Source organism: Crassostrea angulata, chromosome 6 (genome assembly GCF_025612915.1).
Source record: "Crassostrea angulata isolate pt1a10 chromosome 6, ASM2561291v2, whole genome shotgun sequence".
Classification (NCBI taxonomy): domain Eukaryota; kingdom Metazoa; phylum Mollusca; class Bivalvia; order Ostreida; family Ostreidae; genus Magallana; species Magallana angulata.
The window spans coordinates 34,806,389-34,829,224 of record NC_069116.1 but is presented as its reverse complement, the minus strand read 5'-3'; the positions used below and the strand labels follow the sequence as shown (position 1 = coordinate 34,829,224).

The window sequence follows — 22,836 nt, the reverse complement described above, 5'->3', positions numbered from 1 at the left end:
TTTCATTTACAACTTAGTATTCGGTACATGTATGTGTGTGATGCGTTATTTAAACTACTTTTCTACAAATGCGGTGCGATTGGTCGAATAGATGATCGGTTAATCTCTCTTTCATTATCATATCGATTTTATGTCAATTAAAAGCCACATATTTTAAAGTAAAAAGAAGCAAGGGATTAGAAGTTTGTTGCTTGGGTATTTGTTGCACTGGAAAATGAAACGGAAGATGAAGGCATATCTTATCTTTGAAATCAAAAAGAAATTTACGAAGGCACATAAAGCCTGTAAGGTATCTTATTGAAATTATCATATTAATGTTAATTTGAAATTTCTCATACCAAAAATAACATTGGTGGGTTAAAAATAAATTATTTTCATAATGGTTCGATGGTAATTGCTGTTTTTCAGTTTGTGATTATTCTATTTAATTTCTTTGTTTTGAAACATCTTAGTAACATTTCCGTTGCTATTTCCGCAAAAATAACTATAAATCTGAATATTCAACAAGTTGATGCTCGATTTAAAACTGTTTCTGCATTTAAAATCTGTGATCTCGAGAAAATCAATGAGAAATCCAAAATCCTACATTTTAAAATCTCCATAACAATGACCTTTCTTTTCATAAAAAATCAAAAGATAGTTTTGAAGGAAAGTTAAGTGGGTGATTATTTTTCTTCCTCAACAAATATTTAAGTATAATGCTACATGTACGTGCATGAATAAGATTATTTCAAAAGGGCTTAAAATGGTCTTCCATTTCTGATAAAACCTGTTTCATGTTTACAACAGAACGGTATAATTTTTTTTTTATAAAATTGAATGAAAGTCTCCATGAAAAGTTCGAATTTATGGGGAGGGGGTATATATTCGTGGAGTCACAATAAACAAACTTATACCCTCTATCTAATTAAGCAGAGGGTAAATATTTTTTTATTTTGATAAAAATATATAACGTAAGGTGCCTGTGATTAAACCGTATTTTAATTCTTTATTTATCAAAGGATATCAAAATATTGATTGTAAAGAATATCGGTGACTGTGCGTGGCTGCCAAATCAAGGTATTTTTGGAGAGATGTTAAATAATTGCTCTTTCTCCCACTGTACAAATCAATTGAACATTAAACACAATCTTATAATTCATAATTGATATAGCATATATTTTGGTTTTAATTGGGTATATAACAAGCAGGCTTTCCAATTATTTTCAGATGAATTCCACATCTTTCAGCAATTAACATTTGAGAAATTACAAAAACCTACAGATGGTCCTTTGGTCATAATGTTTGCATATTTACTTTTTTTTAAAACGTTGAAACAAAAATCATATTTAATTCATATCTGCTAAAATAGCGACAATTGCAAATAGATTCTTGGCATCCTCATTATAAGATGCAAAAAGTTTACGAACATTCGATTCGTTAACAATTCATTTAAAACAATCTTCCAAAATTGAGAGCGAACATTTAATTTCATTCTTATGAATCACAGTATCATCGAACATATGTATTTATAGCTTTTGTATTTATGGTCTTGTATCCAACATAGTAACTATGCGCAAATATAACAAACGGTCCTTGAATAAGATAAAAAAAGAATATTCCTACATTTGGTTAGACATTGCGTTTCTTCCTGCCCCCCCCCCCCCCCCCCATTCAATTGAAAAATAGACAAGCTAAATGCAAGCTGCTGGTCTGTAGCTTCCGGTCTGAAAAATTCGGATGGACGACCTGGGAGCTACAGTGTCATACAGAGCATAATATAAAGCGATCAAATATCTTTGTATTTATCATTCCAAAATGGCAATTCATATTTTCATGAATTGGTGCATAATAAGTAGATTGAATGTAAGCTTAATGCGAGTTATCGATAATGTACGATTTAATAATTACGGATATACGTTCGTTATTTGAGCCCAGGGGGCTGAGCTGCACCATGCAAATTCAGCTATTATCGAAAAAGCAATCGAGAAATGACGGGTTTTTTTTTTTTAAAGCTGCTTGGTCTGATTTTTTTGTAATTACAGTATCAAATTTTTTTCCATACAACTCATTTATCTTAGAAAGTTATGGATTTCTCCTATTTACACCAGCAGAATCAGTCTCTTTTCAAAGTTAAAAATATTCAAAGTAAATAAAAATAATTTCTCTTTTGGCAAACGAAAAAACAAACCAAAATGCATCACGGGTATGTTTAGAAAAGGAAACCGCTTGGTTTCGTTCCCCGAATGATTGGGGTTATTCAAACCGCATGCTTTGCATCGATTGTAAAGAAAGCAGACTTTGGAAATATTAGCGAACAAAACGTACACATGTTTATTTATAATTTGTCTGATCATTTCGACCTTTATTTAAAGCGATGTCAAAGTCGTAAGACAACCATACCCGTCTCGTCGTCAGGGGTGAAATTTAACATGAGGCGAAATAACGCGGTACCTTTTAATGTCGTTTGTTTTGTTAGCAAATTTTGTATGTATGTTTCTTCATTGAAATTTGGCATAATTGACGGGTAAAACTACTGCAATGTCTATTATTATACATATACTAAGCATAGCCATCGTTTAAAAGCGTGCATAAAATTTGATATAAAATCGGACCAAGCAGCTTTAAATAAACATCTAAGTCAATTTCCTATTTTTAAAATACTGTGTTAACATTTGTTGTTGTTGCATTACCCACTTGAAATGAATATTATATAGGGTATAAAAGTATGATTCCAAAGAGAGTTATTTGAGTGCGTAGCAGGAGGAAGAACAGGAATCGATGGGGCTCTTTATGTGAGCCAAGATTAGCGCAGAACAGTATTGGACTTGGATGGAGCAGATGACACAAGTCTTGTAGGGATTTTTCCCCTTTCATTTTCTCTGTGTATATATCTGAACAATCCATGGACTTTTGGACTTAGAAAATCTCCACACCCGGAAAGCGACCTTGATGACTTAGATACATAAAACTGGACCGGAATTGAAATGTTACTGGTTGATAATGCGAAGCGAAAGAGCACGACCTTGACTGACCATCAGTGTATGCACTTACATGAGTGTCTGACGTAATAAGGTACTTGGATGAACAATGAATGAATGAATAAACAAACGAACGAATGAATGAAACGGATGCCAAAAACAAATGCTTTCACAATATCATATCGATAACCTAGATGGACAGCTTCATTATTTTTCTTTTCTAAACATATGAATTCACTCATTTCTTTCATTGAAATTCCTGAGCCGAATAAAATAATAAGACAAATACATCCCCTCCCCCACCTTCCCAGCCATAACCCTTGCCTTACATGCAGGTGACGTGAAATTTTATTATTTTTTATATTTTAAATATTTTTTTTTTAAATTTTTAAAATTATTATTTTTTTCATTTTTTAATATTTTCCTATTTTAATGTTTACAATGCTTCAGTGAGGCATTCCTAATAGGCAACCAAAATTTGAGTGTCATTAGTTGAGTTATAACCACGATTAAGAGCTTACAATTCTTTGCTAGGTAAACAAAGCTTTTGTTTACATTCTGAATGTTGAAGTGAAAATTTCAATTCTAGACCTAAAATCAGCTTGAAATTTTTTTTATTGGTATATTGAACCTATGTAAACAAAGACAGGGCACGAGCCTTGTTTACATGACACAGATGTTAGTTCTGTATCTTGCTTAAAACTTAACGACTGTCTAAAGTCAGCAACCGCTGAAGGGAGGGGGCATAATTTAATTTTGTTGTAATATTTATTTAAACCATACTTTCTATGATCACTTGCAAAAGGTTTAACCCCAAATTGTACATAAAGGGCCGTTCATGTGTATTATGGGATGGGATCTCGTCCTTTATAAAATTACCGGAAATTGCATGTGGCCTTCATTTTTACCAAAACTGGTACAAAACAGTGTTATTTAGGGGCAAACACTTGTGCAGGTATTACTGTCTAATGACAGCATCTAGTTTAGTTAACGTTTGTTTTTAAAAATTAGTTGTTCGTTTTGCATAAACGTCTTTTCTACCCTTTCCGCCGCCCATATCTGCACCGGTAGCTATATCTGCGATTCATTTATATTACAGTTAAATCTACTACAGTATATTTTAAAATAAGTAGGTCCAGATGCATAATCCATGCAAGTTTGGTGAAGACAGGACAACTAATAATTTAGATTAGGATCTGCAACAAAAACTTTGACCAGGTCCGGACGCCGACACCGACGCCGGTGTAAAGCATAAGCTCCTCCGAGTTTCGTCTCGGTGAGTTTAATATGCACAATGAAAAACTCAGGTAAATCGCATTATTTTCAATTACACAAAATAACAAAATTTATTATTTCCAATAATTCAAAATTCAAAATCTCAAATCAAATATTCCTTGATGTCACATTCTGGAGCTTGTATAAGAAATCTTTTACAAAGTCTATGATATGAATCTATTTTAAGATACATTTTAAAGCTGCTTGGTCCGATTTTTTTGTAATTACAGTATCAACATTTTTTTCATACAAATCATTTATCTTAGAAAGTTATGGACTTTCTCCTATTTACACCAGCATAATCAGTCTCCGTTCAAAGTTAGAAATATTTAAAGTAAATAAAAATAATTTCTCTTTGGGCAAACGAAAAAACAAACCAAAATGCATCACGGGAATGTTTAGAAAAGGAAACCGCTTGGTTTCGTCCCCCGAATGATTGGGGTTATTCAACCCGCACGCTACGCATCGATTGTAAAGAAAGCAGACTCTGGAAATATTAGCGAACAAAAGGTACACATGTTTATTTGTAATTTGTCTGATCATTTCGACCTTTATTTAAAACGATGTCAAATTCGTAATACAACGATACCCGTCTCGTCGTCAGGGGTGAAATTTTACATGAGGCGAAATAACGCGGTACCTTTTAATGTCGTTTGTTTTGTTAGCAAATTTTGTACGTATTTTTCTTCATTGAAATTTGGCATAATTGACGGGTAAAACTAATGCAATGTCTATTATTATACATATACTAAGCTTAGCCATCGTTTAAAAGCGTGCATAAAATTTGATATAAAATCGGACCAAGCAGCTTTAAGATAAATTGTACATTGAAAATAGTAACAATTACGATATATGTACAAATTTTCAAGAATTAAATTACGAATTTTCGTGGATGTTGCAAGATATATTCCTCAGTCTAAAAATATGTTTTGAAATATACTTGTAAAAGCTGGTCATTCAATACTTCATTTTTTTAAAAAGCAGTAATTACGTCATGTACAATGCACGTAATCAGTAGTCAGTGATAAAGAGAACATGTTAAAACAAGTTTGAATCAAGCATATCAAAAAGCAAATATTATTTCAAAATATCACTACGTACAAAAAGAAATGCAATTAGATAATAAACATGTAGTAAAAAGAAAAAAATTAAAGGTATCGGCACTTCCTATGAACTATTCCTGGACCAAATTCTTCGTATTCTTGTCGAGATATCAGAATGTCATCGAAAGAACTTAATGATGATACGACAGCCCCTCCAATCCAGGCAGAAGAGCGCCGTTCTGGAGGGGCAATAACTCTTAGTGGCAGATGATCCGAAACTAAAGCTCTGATTTCAATGTCCAGTCTCGAATGCAGCTCTGAAATAGAGAGAGTGTGTAATATATATTCCAGGCTATGATTACATGCAATCCCAATTAAAATAGTTTTTCTTTCGTAACAATAAATCGAATAAATATAGTATACGTGGAAACATGGTCGATGCCCCGGATAAGATGATATTGTTATACAAAGATCGCCGTGAGCTGATGTCACAGGAATCGATGCTTTCCTTCACCAGTTCATGAATCCCCGGGAAGTCGAAACCTATAGCAAAGAGGTATAGCGCACTTTATATACGATTTGGCCTCAAATATAGCCTTTTGCAAACATCGGACGTTTTCAATATTACTCAAGTATACAATATTTAGTTTAAATATAACCAAAGAAACGCAAATTACACAATTACCATGCTCTAAGAGTCTTAATTATCTTACACGACATCATTAAAATATTCAGGTTTTGTTAGGGATATATAGGAAAGTAGTTAGTGTACGAAAGTGGTTAGTATACGATACAAAATTGGATATTTGACTATTTGAACCACTCTAAACCAAAGACATCCGATTAAAATTATGTTCTATGGGTATTGTAGTACACGTTTACATTGAATTATATATATTGAAAATGCATCTACTGAAAATGTTAGATGCGTGGCCTAGTGGTAACGCGGAGGTCTTTTTGATTTTGTGGTCGCTGGATCGAATCCATTAAGTAGTAATTTTTTTCACTTAAATTGAAACATGAACAGAGAGGTTAAGTTACATGTTTCTATTCTATGGTTTTTAAAAAAATTATCTTGTTTAATTCAGACTGAGTACAAGCACACCCAATATATATAGATCTCTTCATTAACACTATACATGAACTCTATTTACACTTAAATCATTTGCATTTTGCTTGAACTTATCACGGTTCAGAATATCAACTACTGTTATACACAGAGTTTCCCGAAGTTATGACAAATCAGTTGTTACAGACACCATTATAAAACCAGTACAGCGTATCCAGGTTTCGAAAATCATATTGCGACAGCTGGGTACCTGAAGCTATTTTTAGTAATAGGTAATTTCCGTCCAAACACAGGTGTAGGCGAAATAACAGGAAAAGGCGCTATACCTCTTTCAATATAAAAAAAAATACAATAAAGTATCATTGTAACCATCATGCCAGACTTTTGACAATGCATTCTGACTCGGAAACCGAATAGAACTTTCGCTTGTCTTTAAGCGGAACCACTCAGAAAAACCTCCCGTTTCCATTTCAAAAAGGGCAAATTAAAAGGACATAGATCTGGATATACAATCTATAGATAACAACTCAACATGTAATATATGTATATGGTTTTCGTGTAAAACCTGAAAAAAGTTGATTAAGGAAAAAATCCAGAAACCACAATTGTATACGTTTTAAAGGGATCATCGTTTTTAAACGATCCCAAATACATTTTTGTCCATTTTTAATAGTCCCCTCATTCTCGCTTTACCGGCAAAGAACATATATATCATAATATTAGGCTGTTGTCCATCAAATACATTTGTACTTGTATTTAAGCAACTACAAGTTCCTTTCTTGCAATGGAAGTTTATATTAAGCTCAGAAAGGATACGAATGAGTTAAAAAGTATGAAGTTAAAGACGGTTAGAGAGATCATTCTATGCGCCATACAGTATGACAACCATACTGTAAGACTTACCTAGCAAAGAAGGTTTTAACAAAGCCTCAGGACAGAGAAATCTTTCGTTGTTGAGCGTGAGTTTGCTTCCATCAGGTAGAGTATAGGATTTCTCCGGGCTATCTGTACTGGATTTGCTGTTGTCTGTTTCTTTATGCAAGCGTACACAACATAGGTTTTCTTTTATGTCTCTGACCATTTCAATTTCAGCTTTTCAAAAGATCAAAAAATATTCCGAGTACATGTGCATTCTTTCCCTTTTTAATTTCAGTGTATTTTTAAAAAAAGCATTCTGCAACGTTAAAAAGTTCCCTGGGATATGAATTTAGTTGGTCACGTGATTAAATCCTGGGAAGCCCAGAGATCACGTACAAACCAAATCAATAGACCGATGCATGAATTTCTGACCTGTATTTTACTAGTTCATATTTACGTTTGAGAAAGTCAAATCAATCAGAATAGTTAAAAGCATAAACATGTTTTTATATCTATAATATTGCGACCTTCAACCCATAAGCTCGTGCCATGATCATTGTGACGCCATTAAAATATTACCCCTTGACCAAAAAGATGAACAAGGATCGAGCGTTTTTTTCCGTATTTCTTTTTTATTTTTTTTGGCAATAGCACAGCTTTTGTGCACAGACGATCGCAAACAGCATGCTGCAACTTTCTCTTGATCAGAACCAAACGGCTCGAAATACTGGATGCTATAGCTATACCTGCCGTTGTAAAGGAGTATCCCCTTGCGTACAGTAATTTCTGTAAGTATAAGGTCAGATCTCGTCCAGCTACCTCAATTCTTCTTCTTGACGAGAGTTCAGATTCTCCTTCAATGATGGTAGATCATTTCATTTTAATTTGTCGAAATGAATGAGCTCAAGAAAATGAATAAATGTTTTATATTTTTACGACCATGAAGACATGCAAAATCAAAGAAAGGAGAAAGGCCAAAACTAGCATTGATTGATTTAATCGAATCGTGAAAAGTCATGATTTCTAGTATATGTAATACCTTCATAGGCAGTGTCCACGTGGCATACCCCGTCCCCAACATTCAGCACGGTCCCCGTGGTTCTTCCACTGGCATACAGGGACAGGAGCCCTTGGTTCATGGCAAGGAACCCAGGAACGTGGAATGTTTCCATCATAACCTTAAAACAAGGGTTATTTCTACTAGCGTTAAATCTGGCTATTTTTTCTAGCAGCGTGTGTTTTATACAAATCTTTTATAAAAAATGTGTTTTCAGTAATAACTGACGGGCATTGCTCTTATCGGTAACCGTTTGTATCTAACCTGTAACATCTTTTCTCTGTTTCCAGCCGGATTCAGAGTGGCGTCTGCTATCAGAACAGGCCTGTCTTCTGACTTGATGCGCAGCTCCTGGTCATACATATATCTCCAGATCCGTTCCATGTCATCCCAGTTTGTAACGACTCCTCTCTCAATGGGGTAGGACAATGAGAGAGTATTTCGCATTGGATACAGTCTGTCCCCGATGATATTGTCATCTTTTATGATTCCTGTCTATATAATATGTAGTTGGGTGGATTCGAATAGAAACCTTTTGGGAGAGCTATTCTGCAAGAACATTACTCGGTTTTTTTCACTGCCTATTTTGAGCGGAATATGACGTTTCACTAAATACTGCACTGCTTCAATAGTTTTACTTTTACCTATAAATACTAGTAACTAGTATATAATTTAAACCATAGTCATTAGTCAAGAACATATGGACTAATTTACACATGTAGCGGATTATCGCTCATTTAGGGCATATTTATAACAAATGCGTTTTTCCCATGCATATTTCTTAAATCCAATTATGCCCATAAGGCTACTGAGAAAACTGAATCATGATCTAAGCAATTTTAATCAATTTTTCCGCGTAAAAAAATATAAACGTGTAGCAGGATTTCCATGTTTTAACTAGCATTCCTGTAACAATAAGGATCGTGGTACTTTTAATATCAGTATTATAAGTAACTATTCGACACATTCTTTGTGGATAGTCCCCTCAAACAATGAACAATATGCATATGAAACGTATCTATAGAATAGCTGGTACAATTTATTTTAAAAGAGCTAAAATAAAGGTCTGATTAAGTCGGTGTAAAAATGTTCACCTTCTCTCTGCAATTAGTGATCATTCCATGTAAGGAAAAATAATTGTGTGGGGAAAATCCACAATCCGATACCAAACCAAGATACAAATTAAAACACCAGTTAAATTAAAAGACATTGTCATGTAAACATTGCCCAGATTTGAATTAAAAACATCAAGACAATTCTTGACCCTTCTATATAATTCAAGTTCATAGTAGCGATCAATTCAGAAAAAAATACATGAACTGCTTTTTTTCTGCAATGCTCGCTTTTTTCATACCTACATGAACCTATTGAACGTTTATGTGTTTATATGATTGAACCTTGTGCTTTGGTCTCCCTACAGCATTCGGTTTGATAATACATCTTGGAGAAACCTGATCGGACAACCCCGCCAGAAAGGTACCAGACCCGTTGTCAATGACAACAGTTTCTAAAATCTCGTTATCCTCGTCACTCATTGCACGCTGGTAGGCTTTAAAAATTCGCTCACCATTTTATCTGCTGTCTGAAAAATAGATTAATAATTTTAAAAAATCCTTTCTTTCGCTTTATGTTCAGATATATATTAGGGGCACTGATAAAAATAATCCTTCAAAACAAGTCAGAATTTGATAGAATAGTATTTCTATTTGTTGTAATTTAATATAAAAAATATTATATACACAGAGGTAAACTAAAATTAGATGCAACTTACATTAAACATATCAAATTTTCTATATATCTCCACAAGAGAAAAAAATAGAAGGACTAAAATAGATTTATTAAAATGATGTTTTATTCTTCTTAGCATTGAGGGGGGGGAATATAAAAGGTAATCCAGCTAGTAGACTTAACAAGTCAGACATTGTGAAAACTGTCACTTAGCTTCTCATTGTTCTAGATCAGTGATTCTTCTCTGCTATGTAATAATCCCTATAACCGCTCACCATACCTACATCCAACACCCTCTGGTGAGAGATTGCAAAATGAACAAACTATGTCGGATTGGTTATTTTCTACAACTTTGTAATAAATCAAGCAATGCATAAAATGTGGACAAAAAAGATTTACAATGCGTATTTTTTGTTAACAAGTTTATACAAAAGCATCGTCGCAAACCACGGTTTTGAGTCCACAAGTTTCCTCATGATGGAGAGAATCGATGTGAATCACACGTGGGTCACCGACGATGATACAAAAGGCATTTCAAAAGAACTGTAGACCACACAATCGTGTGTTTGTTTTTTACTCCTCGGTTTTATACACCATACATGAACATTCAGTCCTACAAAAATGTACCAGACTGAAAAGCATTAGCAATACTTCATAATACTTACTTATCAAAAATGGTCATGGATCGCAGTATTTATCATTTATAAACAGTATCTCGTGGAGCTCGTGGAGTCCTTGGAGCTTAATGTATGGAACGCACTTTGGGTTGTAACTAAAGCTACGATTACCCTTAATGAATCTTCAGAAACGTTTCATTTAAACAAAAACCTTTATCATTATATAAAATTAGTTTAATTACCATTGGATTAAAATTGTGTTCTTACAGCTTACAGTAAAATAATCATCATTTTATTAGTTTATAATTACCAATTAGGCGATATATTCCATTAAAATTATTCCTTTCAGTAAATACAGTATACTGTACATAAATTTAGATAAATACCTATATTACCCAAATTATGACAACTATGTCATCTGCATATGTACAAATTCCTATTGAGCTACATGTACATATAAATCTCGGCATTTGCTAATCAATGTAGATATAACACACGGTATCACGGTTTGCATTTATACATGATATTTTAAAGTTTTTCTTTTACATCCTCATACATTCGCGCATCGTCGGTGAACTATGCTGGGCCCGACTTCCTGATACATTTCCTGAGTAATCCATTGCTGTTGAAAGGTAGAGAGAGATCCTACGATTGAACCTCCGATCCAAGGCAAAAATTTTCTTTCGGGAGGGGCCACTACTTTTACCTTCATAGGTCCAGGAACCAAGGCTTGCAATTCGAGATGTAGTCTATCGGCAAATCCTGTTAAAGTTTTTAAGAACTCTTAAACAAATAATATTAATTAAAACAACGATATATTTTAAATGAATCACCCCATAACGTATATAATTAAAACAAAATTGCAACCATTAAAAAAAGTAATAAAAAATTGGGAGATGACTACATTGTCGCGGCTATAAAGGGTATTCATATAGTCCGAAATATCTGACGCTTTCTTTGCTTTTTTAACGATTTTGATATTTCACATGCCAAGCTGGCAGGTAAAATATCAAAATCATTAAAAAGCCAGGACAATTAAAGTAACTATGTAATGGAATCGTACCCAGACACATCGTAGTTCCTCCGGATAAGACGACATTGACGTACAGAGTACTCCTCATATCCAGGCCACACTCCAGGATACACTGGTTAATCTGCTGATGGATCCCGTCACAGTCCAGGCCTAGTCGGGCAGAAAGAGACATATGTACAAGTATGTTACTTAAGAGTTTAAAAGATTTTTCAGCTTATCTAGAACAATATACAGGCATGTTTATGAAGCTATCTGAGGACTATTAAATATCTTCGGAAACACTTGGGACATTTCTTAAGTCTGAATGCTGTACTCGAAAGTAAATATAACTTTAAAATGACCATCCATCCCTCTTTTAAACAAGAGGCCCATGGGCCACATCGCTCACCTGAGGAACAATATGTATGATAAAATCAGCTTAATGGAGTCATAATACAAACTATCTGGACAATGTACAATCATACATGTAGATCCTGTATCAATAAAATCCATTTTCCACATTTTCCCATTATGTTTATAATCATTAGTCCCTTTTCTAACAGGATGATTTTATAGTCATATATTTACATTTTCCAGTGTCTTTGCCTGTGATACACTACGTATCGATTTTGTACTATAAAACCCATAATACAAGTGACGCCAAATTGAGGCGCCAGCGGGGTTTGCTTATTTATATTTAAATATTTAATTGCACAATGGCTAAAAATTATATAAATATAAGTAATAAGGAATCATTCCTTGAATATTATGAGGTGATAATTTCGGTCGGGGCGTGATCAAATCTATCATAAAGCCCTTCGGGCTTTATTGGATTTGATCACGCCCCGACCAAAATTATCACCTCATAATACTCAAAGAATGATTCCTTATTCCTTATATCATATGTTGAATATTGCAGTTCTCAAAAAGATCCTTAACAATAGTTTATATATGGGATATAAACGTACATCAAAGTCTGAACCTTCTCGTGAGGCCAAAGAATTGTCCTGGGGCCAAAGTCTTAACAGTTATAAAGAATCATCTAGCTGATTAGTTTCTGAGAAGATTTTTAAAGATTTACCCTATATATTTCTTTGTTAAACTTTGACCCCCATTGTGGCCCCATGCTACCCCCGGGGGATCATGATTTTCACAATTTTGAATCTAAACTACCTGAGGATGCTTCCACACAAGTTTCAGCTTTGCCGGCTGATTAGTTTCTGAGAAGAAGATTTTAAAAGATTGACTCTGTTTATTCCTATGTAAAACATCGACCTCCCATTGTGGCCCAAACCTACCACCAAGGTTATGATTTTCACAAATTTGAATCTACACTACCTGAGGATGCTTCATCACAAGTTTCAGCTTTCCTGGCTAATTAGTTTCTGAGATGATTTTTAAAGATTTACTCTTTATAATCATATGTTAAACTTCGACCCCCATTGTGGCCCCACCCTACCCCCAGGGGTTATTATTTTCACAACTTTGAATCTACACTACCTGAGGATGCTTCCACACAAGTTTCAGCTTTGCCGGCTGATTAGTTTCTGAGAAAAAGATTTTCAAAGATTTACTCTATATATTCCTATGTTAAACTTCGATCCCCCATTGTGGCCCCAACCTACCCCCGGGGGTCATGATTTTCACAACTTTGAATTTACACTACCTGAGGATGCATCCACACAAGTGTCAGCTTTCCTGGCCGATTAGTTTCTGAGAAGAAGATTTTTAAAAATTTACTCTATATATTCCTATATTAAACTTCGATCTCCCATTGTGGCCCCACCCTACCCCCGGGGGTCATGGTTTTTACAAATTTGAATCTACATTACCTGATGATGCTTTCACACAAGTTTTAGCTTTCCTGGCTGATTAGTTTCTGAGAAGAAGATTTTTAAAGATTTACTCTATATATTCATTTGTTAAACTTCAATCCCCATTGTGGCCCCACCCTCACGTGAGCTAAAAAGATTAAGTTTACAATACAATAAGTTGTTAAAGTTGGTTTTTGGAAGAACAGACTTTGAAAATTTTCTTAATAAATATTGACAAATTTTTTACTTTTTTAATCTTTAGTTTTTAAGATTTTTAAGATTTTTAGGTTTTTAAAGGGACTTGGACACGATTTGAGACCAAAAATTTTATTTTTATTTTTTTATGCATAAAATGGTTAACTGGTACATTTCAAATGGTGCATGATTGACCAAAATATTGAATGTTCAAGTCAAGTTACAAGCGAGATACAGAGGTAAGAATTGGTTGTTATGTAAACAAAGCTGGAGTCTTAAAGTTGTTTACAAAATATGTAATGTTGAGATTTACCATTTCTTAGACAAAATGGCGTGTAAAAAACAATTTAAACTAACCCAATATCTTCATAAATAATAGTATCAACAAAAGACATATTCATTTGATTGAAACTTACACCAAACAACACATATGTAAAAAAAAAATGACAATATTTGAGCTTTGTTTACAAAACAAAGAATTATGAACTCTGTATCTTGCTTTTAACTTCATATTTGACTCTCAAATTTTGACATAGCATTAAAACTTCTATATTTATCAGTATAAACATTGAAATTGGAAAAATAAAATTTGAAAATTTTAAGTCGAATCGTGTCCAAGTCCCTTTAAAAACAGAGAATTGTGTGCAAATCTCTGTATCTTGCTTATAATTCGAAGCTTAACACTCAAATATGGTTAGTAAATAGAAATTGTAAACAATTAAACACAAGAAACATGCACTACAAGTATATTTATTTTTTCGAAATGAATCATATATATACATGTATATACCTATATTTTCGTCAGTGATATCAAACTCTATTTAAACTGAATAAACTCGAGTAAATGCCGAGCATCTCAACAAAACCTATTGCATTAATCTACCATTACGCAAAAGATAATGCCGAAATACCGATAGAATGAATTGTATTTCAGTACCCCTATATCAGATTTTGCTTAATTTGCGCAGATAAACAGTTAACTGTTTGATTTACCGAAGTCTCTGTTTGATTTGATACGTAAAAATCACGAAATACAGACGATAGTTTCCAGGTTACAAAGCATAAATAATGAAAACGAAACGAAAATCAGAACAAGCTAACACCAACGTCATGTGTGAAAACTGTCAACGCATTGAAATATTTAGCCTCAATTTACTTCACAAAATCGGCACCAATATATTTTGCATGTTTCAAAATTTCCCTTCATTAGCGAACTGTTGCACAACAAGCAAATTCATCATAGTCAGATCGACCCTTTTTCGTATAATGTCATGGCTGCTTTAAACAAAGAACCTCGTTTTAGAAGTATGGAATACGAGTCATGGTAAAATGGGTATGCAAACCCGGGCCGTGGCAAAATAAAAGCCGGGGCAGATCGGCAATCGTCAATTCCAAATACGCATTATTTTGCAGCAATATTTACAGCGAATACAAATATACTAGTCCATCAAATATCCTGAAATTTTAATGAGATTGGCAGATTAATAACTGCCAATCTTTTGTTTTGCCTAGGCCAAGTCTTGCCTAACCATTTTACCGGATGCCGAACCCGAAGCTATTAAACTGATTGAAACACGCCTTTCCTTTATTATTATTTTCGTAATAACTCAGATTTGAAACAGAATTACCCCTTAATTTTGGCAATTTATATTTTCCTTCCCATAAGGATAATTTTTGCTAAACTACGTTGAATTTGCCTTGGTAGTTCTTGAGAAGAAGATTTTTAAAAATGCACCCCCCTTTTTCTACAGTTTCAAGGTTTTCTCCGCTTTGAATACAGATCGGACTTTTATTTCTGCAATTTATATTTGCCCTCCCATAAGGATGCTTTGTGCCAAATTTGGTTCAAATTGGATAAGCGGTTTTAGAGAAGAAGTTCAAAATGTAAAAAGTTTACAGACGGACAGACGGACGGACGGACGGACGAACAGACGGACGACGGACAAAATGTGATCAGAATAGCTCATTTGATATTTCAGCTCAGGTGGGCTAAAAACGTGATAGTTCATATGTTAATATTTACAGTAAGTGTATATTTCCCCTTACATTTGCATAGGAAATCTGCAATGTTCAAATTCCTGTGAATACACTTCGCTAATTCATGCGCCTTGAGCACAAAAAATAAATGTAATCACGTGTTTTGAGTATATTTAATTTTTTTAGATTAAATAAAAGGTTGAACATTATATAACTGATTTGAAGTATACTTTTGAAAAATAATCATCTTTAAAGATGTCATCAGTCCTATAACACTTCAAGCGGTGTAGACATATTATCAAACCGCTAACGCGCGAAATTCAATTTGTCAGCACCGCTTGGTGTGTTACAGGACCGATATTATCCAAAAATAAGCATTCAAAGCTTAAACCACAAGGTTTACCAAAACTTCGTGTTTACAGTTTCATGGTTAATTTATTGTATACAGTTTACAGGAGGTGGTCGGAAAAGAATGAACTGAATTTGAAAACATGTGTAATTGTACTCTAGGTGACGGTTCTGAATACCAATAAGGGTAGAGACTAATTTGCTTTTAAGAAAAGAACTTGCGACAGTATCTAATATTCTTTATTATTTTAGTAAAACGCACAACTATGTTAATATCAAAAATGCAGAATGCACCTACACAACTCATGTCGTGGTGTCGCTTAATTACTTCATGACTTTTAAAACTAACAAAAAACATATACTAAAAATCTAATACTAAATACATGTAGCTTTGAGAAATGGTTTTATACCAAGTCGTAAGTTTTCAGTCAGCCCGCGGGCCGACTTATTACCGTCTTCGAAGACGGTATAAAGAATTGAAATAATTTACAGTCTCTGGGTTGTGCACTTCCTCTCCTTTGTGATTGGTTAAAAATACATGATGTGAAAATTTACATTTATTTCATTGGTTAAAATACTGTTCGGCGCAAGGGAGATAATTTTCTGATGATCTTTTTCACGTACGACTTAACAAATTTCGTAGATTTCAAATCTTAAAAAGTGAGAAAACGAAAAAGCAATACAAATTGCTATGAATGAAATTCAGTAGTTTTCAGGCCCAACCAGTTGAAAGTAACATTCTACAATATCAATTAAAATTATTTGATTTTTTAGCATTGTTTATTCAAATATTTTTACCAAAATGTAAAAAAAATTGATGCGGAATGCCTAATCTCGGTAAAGTTATTTGCACCTTAGATAGATAAATGCAGTGGTATAACTTCGATTTTATCAAAATAATACGAGTCTACGACCCTACCTAACATCTCTTTCACCCTATAGTCGATCTCAACTTACAAGCTTGGGTACACAGTTCTCAATTTTAGACGCGCAGACTTAAACGACACATGGCACAAAAATGTTCGGATAAATCCACTCGCCATGCTATGTAGAGGAAGGTGACATTTATATAAAAAAGATTTAAACTGTCTTTGATAACTAATTGCTGTTTATGGTTTGTTCTAAAGACGGTAAGCTTTTTAAAAAAAAGCTAAACTTGTTAAGTTAGGATGAAACTTAATGAAGGATGAAACGTAAATTGAATTCTGGGAAGAAATTAGACAGCCGGTGGTAGAAAAATTCGTACAAGTTATAATCCTGCGCATCGACTGCCCATGGGTATCGTCCGCAGCCGTGGTCCCAAGTCCGCATATATATACATCTTCCCGACTCTCTTAGCAAGATTAGAGAGATTGTATATATTGGCGGTGGTGGACCATGAAGTTTAGAGAGCAATCTTAGCAAAGTTACAACTTTAAGTAATAAGCAGGTTTGCAGTCGTACACTGTATGTACACCGCTACACCCGTGTCTCCTCACAGCCATAAAACATAACTGTGCAAACCAAATGTACGTACGTATATTGTGGTTATTCACGAAACTGTACTACATCTCGTATTTTAATAGATTGTGTATTCACTTTTATCCTAAAATTAATATTCCGCTGACTGACTTTCTAAGCTTTTTAAAAAACTAACCTTTTTGCTAGCGCTCTCTAGCGCTAGCAACTACATGTACGTTCGTCTTTTTTACTGGAATACGCATGCTCGACTTCATGGTAAGAGATTCTGGGAATAGGTAGCAAGGGACAGTTTCGGATAAAGTACCCGGTCAATATTTTTGTAAAATTGAGAGTTGCTGTACTTGAAGGCTAAGAGTGTTGCTATAATTCATGAAATGATTTTTAATGATTATCAAAAGTTAGAGGGGTGTCTCTTGTTGAAATTGATATGCAATATGTAGGCCCCTTATGTTAGGTACATGAGAATCAGAAGTAAAATGCGAAACCTGCGACTGTTGTGTTGACTTAACACAGTGAAATTGCAAGTTACAGACGGGAGGTAAAATAACACGAAAAGTAGGTGGATGGGACATTGTACAATATACACCGGTAAGTTTCTGACATGTGAAAGTGCAACATGCACGCGGTACGGAAAGTCAACCCTCTGCAGGGAATTAGCTGGGGGAGGTCTAAAAAGCTGAAAAATCATGAAAAATTAGCAAAATATGAAAGGGTCAAAATCTCATAAAGACCAGTATGTAGAGAATTTTACAGGTTTTGACTAGTAATTTTCTTCAGAAATTGGTGATTGGCCTTATAAAGAGTGAATTAAAGGTATTTGTGCTGAATGGGAACAAAGGAAATTCTAGTTACAGAGTTCCGAAGACATGCATCCCTTGGCTACAATGAATTGTGTCAAAAAAACTGTCCCCTGCCACCATACTGTACTACTGTAGATAAACTGTACCATGTGAATTTCGTTTTATCATCTACACATGATCTGAAGTTTTGTCTTTTATTGTAAATGTCAAAAAGTATCAGAAGCTTAGGTGTTAAAATGCCAAGTTACTAGTATTTCTAAAATAAAATTATAACAAATAGATAGCTCTATCTTCACTACCTTCAAGCTCGGAAAACAACCTCGGCTATGTTTTCCGAGCTTACCGGAAAGGCCCTAGAAGATTCGATTGCTACAAAACAGTACCAATGGTTCTACAAATCTTGAAAATTTTCACCTCGAAATTGTTTCAGTAGATACAGAATGATTTAAGCACAGTGAATGAGCTATGCCATTGTGGATGTGAAGCCCTGTCTAGATTTGCAATATTTTAAATTGAGACCCCTACCCCACCCCCAACACAATTCCAGTACACCACTGTGTCCTCCCATCAATAACTAAATGATTAAGAAAATTTAACCAATGGTTTTAAAAACTTGTTTTGTGTTTAATGATGGCAACACCGTTAGCTCACCAATCTTTTTTAAAAAGATAAACTTGTGAATATCTAATATAAGATAAGCTTGTTTAATCTCTAACCTAGTAATGATGGTTGAAACAGAGCTTCCGGGCATTGAAACCTCTCATGTCCCAGTGTGATTTGACTTCCGTCTGGCAGTGTGTACGACTTATCTAAATCTGAAGTCGTCTCAGCAGTTATCTGATCCTTTTTATAATCCTGGCTCACAAAACATAACTTCTCCTTCATGTCCTTTACAATCATCATTTCCGCTAAATGAAGAAGGAGCTCAAAAATACATTAAAAGTATAATAAATTAGTATTTACAGTGAATGTTGATTATTTTTTAAAATGGACTCTTCAAAAATGCAATATAGAGCTTCATACCATGAGTGGTAAATGAATATCCCCTGTTGTACAGAAGTCTCTGTAGATAAAGGGTTATATCTCTCCCTGCAAGATCTAGTCGTCTGTTTGCTGCAAGAACCGTCATTCCTGGTGGTGGATATATCATTTCTTATACTGAGAAATTATGTTCTGTAGCATTAAAAAATTCAATGTTAACGTAGTTATCTGTTGGATGAGCAAATAAAATGAAATAACACACTTTGATTTAGTCTGCTCACCCGACGGCAGTTATTAATACCATGTTAAAAAATTAGTTCTTGATAAGAAATGTGGCCTCAGCAAGATACATGTAAGTCTGTTCTACACGACCCACTGAAGCAGACAAATGATGAAGTAAGTGTAAGAAAACCTTCACGGTAAGCTGTATTAACTATAGACTTCACTTTCTTGTCTCAAAATATTTATACATATTCCGATGTCGGATGACAAATTCGAATTAAGATATAATTTGTTTGTAAGGGCCAATTATACACGTTGATGATTCATGCGGGTTATAAAGGTAGCGATCATTGCAGAAAAAAATTACATAACCCGCGCTAGCGTGTTATATATTTTTTCTGCAATGTGCATGATGTCGCCACCTTCATATGCCGCATGAATCATCAAAGAAAACATTTTATTGTTTAAATACATGTATTTCAAAGTAAAGTTTTATAACTTAATGATATGCAGTTTGCTTCTTTTAGTATTCTGATTTTATTAAAAATTATGAGCTTTCAAGTAAAGGTTGAGGATTTAACAAATGAAATCGGTACGATGTGGGATATCCAATTCATTGGTTTTCACAGCTAAAATGCATTTTTTCAGTTTGTTATCTTTGATTTAAGCACTGAATGCTTATTTTTGGATGTCGTCGGTCCTAGTTAATTGTCTACACCGCTTGGTGTGTTATGGGACCTACGACATCCAAAAATAAGCATTCAATACTTATATTTATATTCACAGTATTACCTGTAAATATATGAAATTGAACGTCGCAGATGCAATCGTAAGGGGAAATATAGACTGAGTGTAAATATTATCTTATGATCTATGTTTTTACACTGATTAATAAGATATTTTAAATGCCATTTTCTGTATTTTCTTGAATAATACATATTGGAAGCGATCGATACAAATAGATTCAACCTTGGTACCTTCGTAAATAACATATATTTGTGTGGCTCCGTCCCCTATGTTCACTGTTACAGCACATCCCCTTCCGGATCCGTACACCGACAGAATGCCTTGATTCTTCACATGGAAGCCGGGGACGTGGAATGTTTCCATCATTACCTAAATGGAGCATGATAAATTGTTCAAATTCCAAATGGTAATACATTTAAAGGGTAAACGAAACTATCTTTCATTTAAACATAACAGGTCGTGAATCGGAATATAACCTCTGTCATTTTTTCCCGATTTCCTGCTGGATTCAAAATAGTATCCGTCATAAGAACTTTCATGTCTTCAGACTTTGTCTTTAATTCAGTCTCAAAAACATAATGCAATATCGTCGCCATAGCATCCCAATCGGTGACTACACCCCTCTCTATGGGATGACGAAGGGACAGAACTTTGCTCAGTGAAACGGCTTGGTCCCCAACAAAACTCCCTGAATTTGAGGCGATGAAATGTGTCATCTGTTAAAAGCAACATAAAGTTTTGTTAAGTATAAACAAACACTGTGCCGGAAAATTATGCCAGTGCCAAGGTGACATTTTTGCACCCATCTAAGCTGCATATACCAAAAAATTCAAATATACCATATGATTAAAGAGTGTACAACCACCTTTGTTATGATTGTATCTCACCTGTCAGGTGAGATATTTAACTTTCAAAAATAAATTCCTACAGGAAAATATAATTTCCCATATGAAAAACAATATTTCTACAGGAGATTTGAAATTTCCTATCGGAATACAAAACTTCCTATAGAAGTTTTAATTCCGTCAGGATTTGATAAAATCCGATAGGAGATCTTAATTTCCTATAAGAAAACTACTGTCTGAAACAAATTCCCACAGGAAATACCATTCTCCTATAGGAGAAATAATTCCTCTAAGACTTTTAGAAAATCCTATAGGACTGTCAATATTTTCTGTAGGAGAATCATTTCTCCTATGGGAATTATAATTTTCCTATGAGATATTAATTTTTAAAGGTAAATATCTCCCCTGTCACTTGAAACACACTTAAATCAAAAGTGGTGATATACTATTTAGACAATGGTCTATCATATGGTATATAGGGACAGAACAAGTCGTGGAGGGTGGTGCTAACACCTCCTAAACCTAATATGAACTCACTCCTTCTTTGTGTCCTCCTACCACCGAGGGGAAAATGGATCGGGGGGCATCTTCTCCGGCAAATCCCGATCGACTTGACCCTGACCCGTTGTCAATGACAACCACATCCATCCAATCGTCATCGTCAGAACTCATGGCATTTCTGTAATTAACATGTTTGAATATCATATAAAATCATAAAACAAGAGTATCATGGGCTACATCAGTCAAAAGTTCGTTAGTAGGTTGGTCCGGTAGTCATTATGTTATTAAAGAATAGAATAATGTACCAGAACGCATGCGTAGTACTTGATAATGCAAAATGTAATTCTTGCGTATTGAACAAAAGATCTTAACGCATTTTTCCATTTATTCTAGTATTTGCATATGCAACTTTGTACCATTCCAAGGACCTACAATTTGTAACTATTGTCATAAAGGTCAATATTGTATAACTTACAATATAGCATCGTTATTTTATTGTTTTGTCACAAAGTGTAGCAATACATTCCTGACCAAATGGTTCTTGAGAAGATATTTTGAAATTTCTAAAAAAAAAATTTTAATAATCCCTTATCATCTCCCCTTGAAAAAGGGTCTAATTTTTATAACTTTGAATCCCCTTTGCCTAAGAGTGCTTTGTGCCAAGTTTGGTTGAAATTGTTTCTGGAGAAGATGTTGAAAATGTGAAAAGTTTACGGACGGCGGGCGACAGACAAAATGTAATAAGAAAAGCACACTTGAGCTAAAATCGAAAAACTTACAAACACTAGACATCCGAGCGGACGGACGGGCACCTTCGAATCAGGTAAGTAAATCTTTTTGAAAATATTGTCATTACCAAATTACATTTTAAAAACGGGATAATGGTAAATATATGTCACGTAGTAATTTGCATTTGCTATGTATTTCTCACATTTTGGAACGCTTTACAAGGAAAGCACTTTTGTTTTAAAATTCTGGGTTCACAGTCAGCTAGCTACATGTATATATTAAAACAATAAAATGCTTTCTTTGATTTATGCTGGATACGAAGGTTACGACATTGAAAAAAAAATACATACATGTATTTTAAAAAAAATTCTGCAGTGATCACTACCTTCATAACCCGCACGATTAATCAAAGAAACATTTTATCTTTAATAATTACATCTTTCTTTAAACAAATCAATAAATTGATTGTTAAAAGTAAGTACAATCCACTTAATTAATACTGTTAATGTACATCAGTATATTTACATTCTTTCCTCCTATTAAAATGCATTGATAGATTTGAGTGATATTTACGCATAACACAGAAGACCCAATCAC

At 34.2% G+C, this 22,836-nt stretch overlaps 2 protein-coding genes across 4 annotated transcripts; both read right to left on the bottom strand.

Moving 5' to 3' along the window:
* Window positions 1-4,278: 4,278 nt before the first annotated feature.
* Window positions 4,279-10,791, bottom strand: LOC128190254 (actin-1-like). 3 transcript variants are annotated; one of them, XM_052862230.1, is made up of 8 exons: window positions 10,656-10,791; window positions 9,660-9,844; window positions 8,527-8,757; window positions 8,245-8,383; window positions 7,952-8,059; window positions 7,251-7,439; window positions 5,702-5,821; window positions 4,279-5,595 (listed from the first exon to the last, which is right to left on the bottom strand). In XM_052862230.1, the coding sequence occupies exons 2-8, from the start codon at window positions 9,795-9,797 to the stop codon at window positions 5,384-5,386; spliced, it is 1,137 nt and encodes a 378-aa protein (XP_052718190.1). In that variant the 5' UTR covers window positions 9,798-9,844; window positions 10,656-10,791; the 3' UTR covers window positions 4,279-5,383. The 3 variants fall into 3 exon arrangements, with proteins under 3 accessions (XP_052718190.1, XP_052718191.1, XP_052718192.1); XM_052862231.1 differs by lacking the exon at window positions 10,656-10,791 and having other exon boundaries at window positions 8,527-8,753; window positions 9,660-9,835; XM_052862232.1 differs by lacking the exon at window positions 10,656-10,791 and having other exon boundaries at window positions 8,527-8,811; window positions 9,660-9,796.
* A 365-nt stretch (window positions 10,792-11,156) lies between these two features.
* On the bottom strand, window positions 11,157-22,836 carry LOC128190253 (actin-6-like). The gene is made up of 8 exons (XM_052862229.1): window positions 22,813-22,836; window positions 21,547-21,688; window positions 20,641-20,880; window positions 20,395-20,533; window positions 19,238-19,345; window positions 18,931-19,122; window positions 11,671-11,790; window positions 11,157-11,369 (listed from the first exon to the last, which is right to left on the bottom strand). The coding sequence occupies exons 2-8, from the start codon at window positions 21,679-21,681 to the stop codon at window positions 11,158-11,160; spliced, it is 1,146 nt and encodes a 381-aa protein (XP_052718189.1). The 5' UTR covers window positions 21,682-21,688; window positions 22,813-22,836; the 3' UTR covers window position 11,157.

What these genes read in the sequence shown, in the direction of transcription:
- LOC128190254 (XM_052862230.1), bottom strand. Translation starts at nt 9,797, where the DNA reads ATGAGTGACGAGGATAACGAGATTTTAGAAACTGTTGTCATTGACAAC. An exon ending in TAGGGAGACCAAAGCACAAG is followed by an intron (nt 8,758 to 9,659) that starts GTTCAATCATAT and finishes CATATTATATAG; the next exon opens with ACAGGAATCATAAAAGATGA. An exon ending in GGCATCGACCATGTTTCCAC is followed by an intron (nt 5,596 to 5,701) that starts GTATACTATATT and finishes TCTCTATTTCAG; the next exon opens with AGCTGCATTCGAGACTGGAC.
- LOC128190253 (XM_052862229.1), bottom strand. Translation starts at nt 21,681, where the DNA reads ATGAGTTCTGACGATGACGATTGGATGGATGTGGTTGTCATTGACAAC. An exon ending in TAGGAGGACACAAAGAAGGA is followed by an intron (nt 20,881 to 21,546) that starts GTGAGTTCATAT and finishes TGCTTTTAACAG; the next exon opens with ATGACACATTTCATCGCCTC. An exon ending in AATATATGTTATTTACGAAG is followed by an intron (nt 19,346 to 20,394) that starts GTACCAAGGTTG and finishes ATCCACCACCAG; the next exon opens with GAATGACGGTTCTTGCAGCA.